This window comes from Pyxicephalus adspersus, chromosome 10, assembly GCF_032062135.1.
Source record: "Pyxicephalus adspersus chromosome 10, UCB_Pads_2.0, whole genome shotgun sequence".
In the NCBI taxonomy this organism is placed as follows: domain Eukaryota; kingdom Metazoa; phylum Chordata; class Amphibia; order Anura; family Pyxicephalidae; genus Pyxicephalus; species Pyxicephalus adspersus.
The window spans coordinates 59,594,997-59,601,247 of NC_092867.1; the positions used below are offsets into that span (position 1 = coordinate 59,594,997).

At 42.3% G+C, this 6,251-nt stretch overlaps 1 protein-coding gene across 4 annotated transcripts in view; it reads left to right on the plus strand.

The window, feature by feature from the left end:
* LOC140338991 (uncharacterized) overlaps positions 1-5,908 on the plus strand; it is an 8,543-nt gene extending 2,635 nt beyond the window's left edge. The window contains exons 2-8 of one of the 4 annotated variants that reach the window (XM_072423440.1): positions 988-1,105; positions 1,223-1,320; positions 1,413-1,551; positions 1,712-1,827; positions 3,066-3,192; positions 3,414-4,367; positions 4,452-5,908. In XM_072423440.1, the coding sequence (XP_072279541.1) occupies positions 1,072-1,105; positions 1,223-1,320; positions 1,413-1,551; positions 1,712-1,827; positions 3,066-3,192; positions 3,414-4,367; positions 4,452-4,717 (1,734 nt within the window). In that variant the 5' untranslated portion in view covers positions 988-1,071 and the 3' untranslated portion in view covers positions 4,718-5,908. Of the gene's footprint in view, positions 1-6; positions 1,106-1,222; positions 1,321-1,412; positions 1,552-1,711; positions 1,828-3,065; positions 3,193-3,413 lie in introns of those variants that run through there. The other 3 variants (XM_072423437.1, XM_072423439.1, XM_072423438.1) reach the window with 3 other exon arrangements.
* The last annotated feature ends 343 nt before the right edge of the window (positions 5,909-6,251 follow it).

The window sequence follows — 6,251 nt, forward strand, 5'->3', positions numbered from 1 at the left end:
ATGGATTATTCCTTCCAGGGTTGTTCCCAGCCTCTTTTAGCTGGGTGCACCACCCGGCACTTTTCAGCACCCACCCGGCTGTTTTTGGGTGGTTAGTTAAGAGTTTGGTCACAATACAGAGGCTGCCACCCACCTAAAATTTCTTTCCACCCGGCTTAAAAAAAATTCTGAGTTAGGCACTGTCACCCACCTCATCCCATCTCATCCCATTTTACAGGTCATTCCTCTGACCCAACTCACAGATCATTCCTTTGAGGCACCTCATCCCTGCTCACTAATCATTCCTCCGACCCACCTCATCCCAATTTACAGATCATTGCTCCAACCCACCCCATCCCCTGCTCACAGATCATTTCTCAGACCCACCTCATCCCAATTTATAGATCATTCCCCTGACCCACCTCATCTTAACTCACAGATCATTCCTCCGACCCACCTCATTCCTCCGACCCATCTCATCCCAATTTACAGATCATTCCACTGACACACCTTGTTCCTCCGACTCACCTCAACCCAATTCACAGATCATTCCTCTGACCCACCTCACCCCCTGCTCACAGATCATACCTCTGCCCAGCTCATCCCAATTTACAGGTCATTCCTCCGACCCACATCATCCTCTGCTCACATATCATTTCTCAGACTCATCTCATCCCAACTCACAGATCATTCCTCCGACCAACTTTATCCCAATTTACAGGTCATTCCTCCGACCCACCTCATCCCAATTCACAGATCATTCCTCTGACCCACCTCACCCCCTGCTTACAGATTATACCTCTTATTTACCCTGCCTGGTACTGACATTTGACTCATGTAAAGCCAGGGTAAAATCTGCCTGTTTTTGGTATAATTGGCAGACCATACTGCCTGGAAAGAGACTTGCTGCTGGTAAAAGTGACCTGTGCTTGGAGTTATCCAATAGGCGGATACAGAATATGTTTGGGTGGTGAATGTATCATTCTCTATCATTATTATGTGTGTCAGGTTCCTATAGAGGTGTCGGGATTTCACATACAATTCCCCGAGAAGGAATATTTAGAAGAATAGGAAGTTCTCCACAAGGACTCCATGATGGTGAATCAGCCGCATCTTATGTCATCCGGTAAGAGGAGATTTTATTGTAAAAAGAGAGAGCAGTATGGAGGGTCCACCTAGACCCCCCATCATCTGATAACCACATAGAGACAATGTATTCAGTCAGTGTGTGTGTTTCCTACAGATGGATCCAGTAATGGGAACCCACCAGAGAGATGTCCCCGTCCTCTGTATTCCCGGGATTCCACACAGGAAGATCAGGAGATCCCTCACCATCATCAGGTAAATGGGTAGAATATAAAAGTGACGCTATACTTTACAATGATGTATATATATATATATTTCTGTTATGTAAAAATGTCCTGTTGCTTTAGGATGACGAACAGATGTATGTTAAAGTTGAGGTTAAAGAAGAAGAAGTGGAGATGTCTGTGATGGATTATCAGCAGTCTATGGAGGAGGATGGGATGATGGTGATAATCAAACAAGAAGAATCCTTAGATACCAATTCAGGTACAGAATGAACACTAAGAAGAGAATTTACTTAGTGATTTACTTTTTATAAAAGTTTTTGGATATGTAGACCTTCACATTAGCAGGTAGAATGACCCCACAAGGGTCCACCTAGATCCCCTATCATCTGACCAACAGTCAGTGTGTGTGTTTCCTACAGATGGATCCAGTAACAAGAACCCACCAGAGAGATGTCCCCGTCCTCTGTATTCCCAGGATTCCATACAGGAAGATCCGGAGATCCCTCACCACCATCAGGTAGATAAAACCTCACAGGTATTTATTATCATTTGCAATCTTGATCTAGTTTGATGAAGCAGCATGTTGCTTAAAATGCACTAATTGAAAAACTAAAACTTTTAAAAGTTTTAATATTTTTTTATTTTACCTGTTACAACAAGTGTGCATGTGTAGGCCTACTTTGAAATAAATTAAACACTGAACTATGCCCCTAGAAGCCTCCAGCTTCTAACGTATCATCCTGTTACATTAGAAGCTGGAGGCTTCTAACGTAACAGGGTACATTATTTTGATGGGCAGAGTTCTTTATTTTCTGACGATGCCTTAGCGATTCAATTGTAGGTGGTGTTAGCCATAAGTGTCCCCCACTTGCACCTCTATTTTGGTCACCTGTACCGCCTCCCCCCTCGTTCCAGAGAAATTGGGGTTCAGATGCTAGATGCTTCCAGCAATGTGTAACAGGGTAGGGGATTTTTTTGATGGGTGGAGTTTTTAGGAGGTGTTAGCCACAGGTGTCCCCAACTTGCACCTCTAATTTTGTTCACCTGTACCCCCTTCCTGTTCCAGAGAAATTGGGGTTCAGGTGCCTCCAGCAATGTGTAACAGGGTAGATTATTTTGATGGGCAGAGTTCTTTATTTTCTGACAATGCCTTAGCGATTCAATTGTAGGTGGTGTTAGCCATAAGTGTCCCCCACTTGCACCTCTATTTTGGTCACCTGTACCGCCTCCCCCCTCGTTCCAGAGAAATTGGGGTTCAGATGCTAGATGCTTCCAGCAATGTGTAACAGGGTAGATTTTTTTGATGGGCAGAGTTCTTTATGTTCTGATGATAGCCTAACAATTAAATTTTAGGGGGTGTTAGTCACAGGTGTCCCCCACTTGCACCTACATTTTTGGTTTTGTACATCTCCCCATTCCAGAGGAATTGGGGTTCAAAGGAGGGGGATGTCATTGTACACACCCATTTGTACACGCCCCGTGGTAGATTTATTTTAACTGGTAGATTTTTTTCATTAGAACACCGGATAGGGAATCCCCCTCCTCCGCAGTGTCTTGGGAGGAAGGGGATCCCCCATCAGAGATCTCCCCGCGGCAGCCGAAGGGAGCCACAACAAGGAGGCTGAAGAGCCGTAGGTTGCAGACCCCTGGCCATGGGTGATGTAACAATACAGAAAAAATATTGTACAGTGGTTGGGCAGTGCAGCTCAGCATCACATGAATGCAATGCTTTTTTTTTTGCTACAAATGGCTTTTGTCTTCCGGGGGGATTAGGAGGACGAACTAAAAGACATCAAAGTTGAGGTCAAGGAGGAAGAAGAGGAAATTGTTGAACAATCTTTGGAGGAGGATGTGATGACGAAAAGCAAAGGCGAGGAATTTTCTCTACATATAGGCACAAGTAAGTAACTTTAAAGCTTGGATTTACCTCTGTCAGATAGGATACAGAAATTTACTTCCTGATCCCAAAAAGCCATCACATATTTCAATATATCCCAGATCAATATACAAGCATTTTTATTAGAAATGTGTTTTTGGAGTGATCATCTTATATATACTAAGATATACAGAACTCCTTTATTACCGTCAATTTAACATATTTTGAAAATTTACTTCCGACAGATGGACTGTATGTCAGGAATTCCTTGGAAAGACATTGTATATCATCTGTAGATTGTAAGCCAGAAGATGACGTCACACAACATTCATCAAGAGAAAATCTCATTAATCCAAATTTCCATCTGAGATCCCAGGCTGCAGAGAGTTCAGCAGATCCCTCTAATCATGAGAAGTCTTCTATAAGCCTTAAAGGTCTTCACGCCATTGAAAATCCATTCTCATGTTTGGGGTGCCAGGAAACCTTCAAAACAAAATCTGAACTTCTTGTCCATCTCCGATCTCACACCAGTGTGTCCTTTTCATGTTCAGAATGTGGAAAATCATTCACTGAGAAAAAAGAACTTCTTGCACATCAGAAAACTCACAAAAATGAGAAGCCTTTGTCATGTTCTGAATGTGGGAAATCTTTCACTGAGAAAAAAAGACTTCAAGCACACCAGAGAAATCACACACGTGACCGTCCTCATGTATGTTCAGAATGCGGGAAATGCTTCACTGAGAAAAGCAGACTTCTAACGCACCAGAGAAGTCACACGGGTGAGCGTCCTTATGCTTGTTCAGAGTGTGGAAAATGTTTCACGAAAAAATGCATACTCCTATCACACATGAGACTTCACACGGGAGAGCGTCCCTTTTCGTGCTCAGAATGTGGGAAATGTTTTAATCAGAAAGGAAGCCTTATTGCTCACCAGGGAAGTCACAAAGGTGAGTGGCCTTTCACTTGTTTGGAATGCGGGAAAAGCTTCACATGGAAAGAAAGCCTTCAAAGACACCAGAGAAGTCACATGACGGAGCGTCTTTTTTCATGTTCCGAGTGCGGAAAATCTTTTACTGAGAAAGCAAAGCTTCGTAGACACCAAAGAAGTCACACGGGTGAGCGTCCTTTTTCATGTTCGGAGTGCGGAAAAAGTTTCACTCGTAAAGAAGTACTTACTGAACACCAGAGAAGTCACACAGGTGAGCGTCCTTACTCTTGTTCAGAGTGCGGAAAGTCCTTTGCTGCTAAAGGTAAACTTCTTATACACCAGAGAAGTCACACAGGTGAGCGTCCTTACTCTTGTTCAGAGTGCGGAAAGTCCTTTGCTGCTAAAGGTAAACTTCTTATACACCAGAGAAGTCACACAGGTGTGCGTCCTTTTTCCTGTAAAGAATGTGGGAAATGTTTCGCTGAGAACGCAAAGCTTGTTGTGCACCTAAGAAGTCATGTAGAACGCCGTTATCCGTGTTCAGAGTGTGGGAAAAGTTTCATTTATAAAGTAGACCTTCTTACACACCAGAATGTTCATGCTCAGGATACCGCTGAATAGGTTTACATTCCTATACATTCCTGCAAAGGCATCATTAAATTCTGGGTTGAGTCACCTTGTTCTATATATTTCTGGTGCATCCATTGGTGGGATTATGTACCACCCACTTAAGGGGTTCCCCATCTCTCAAGTTTGTATTCCCCGTGATCTTTAAACTCTTCAGTGTGTGAAGACACATAGGGACACATCCCTTAGGTAAGAAAGATAGCACACAGGAATCCTGTCCTAGTTCCATATAATATAGAATGACGGTCCTGTCCCTCAGATTGGGGTCCCTAAGATAGAAAGTGATGTGAAATCCCACAAATAAATTGTATGTATAATTTGGACAAGTTAGGTTCCCCCTGGTAAATCTGGAACTTAATCCCTCCTGGGACCATCGTCGTTCCCTTCCATACATAGAGATTATGGTGGGAATTATTTAGAATTTTTGGAAGTCTTGAAAGTGTTTCAGATTGGATGGCTGAAGGCGTTGAACATTCTTTGAATTGTACCAACTTTATTCAAGTCAATTTAAGAGTCCAATTTTATTGAAGTCTATTAGGTGAATATTCCACGTACTGGAATAGATGGGTTTAGGCCATGAATGTTTTGGGATTGAACATTCTTGAGTTATGTTTTTGCTCTTGAATGTATTCAGAAGAAATGGTTCCTGAGCTGTTTGAGAGCCAAACTTGTATAAAATGTTACATTCACTATTTCTTACGCTCACTCAAAAGAAAAAAACATCACTAAGAATATGGGATGAATGTAACACCCCAAAGAATGTTCACTCTGGATTGAAAATAGCACTATGAACATGGGGTGAAAAGAAAAAACCTTTGAAGTACATCGGCTCAGATTTTCCTATTTGTGGAATTGGTGAATAATTAAATGAGGAAGCGCAACTTTCACCCAGCAAGGATGGAACCTAATACTCATCTCTACCTATAACATTCATTCCTTATGGTTGATTCTGGGAAAATGAAAGTGGAGCAGTGTCCTGGGGGCAGCTGGTCAGGGCTGTTCAGTACAAAGAATAAAGCCCGGGTCAGGGTGAACACTTACAGGTGGCAGAAGATACAATCTCTTTATGTTTAAATGGGAAGATGTATGATGATGATGATTAGTCATGTGCAGTATCATTGTAATATTATTTTACATTTATCCCTCACATATTTGAGAACTAATAAATCATGCTTTATTACCATGGTAAGCTGTAGTCCTTATTAACATGGAGGTTGTTAGCCTGGTGTCCCACAACACATTGTCAACATGCAGGGGCTACAGTACAATGGTATCCCAATATACACTGGTATGCAGGAAGATGGTATCATGTCATACACAGGTATACTAGGTTATATAGGAAAAAGGTGTCAGATCACGCACAGGCACATGGTAAGACAGCATCACATCGTACATGGATTTATGTGGTTACATGGGAAGATGGTGTCATGTCATACACAGCTATAGGGGCTATATAGAAGATGGTGTCATGTAACACACAGGTCTAGAGGCTATATAGAAGATGGTGTCATGTAACACACAGGTCTAG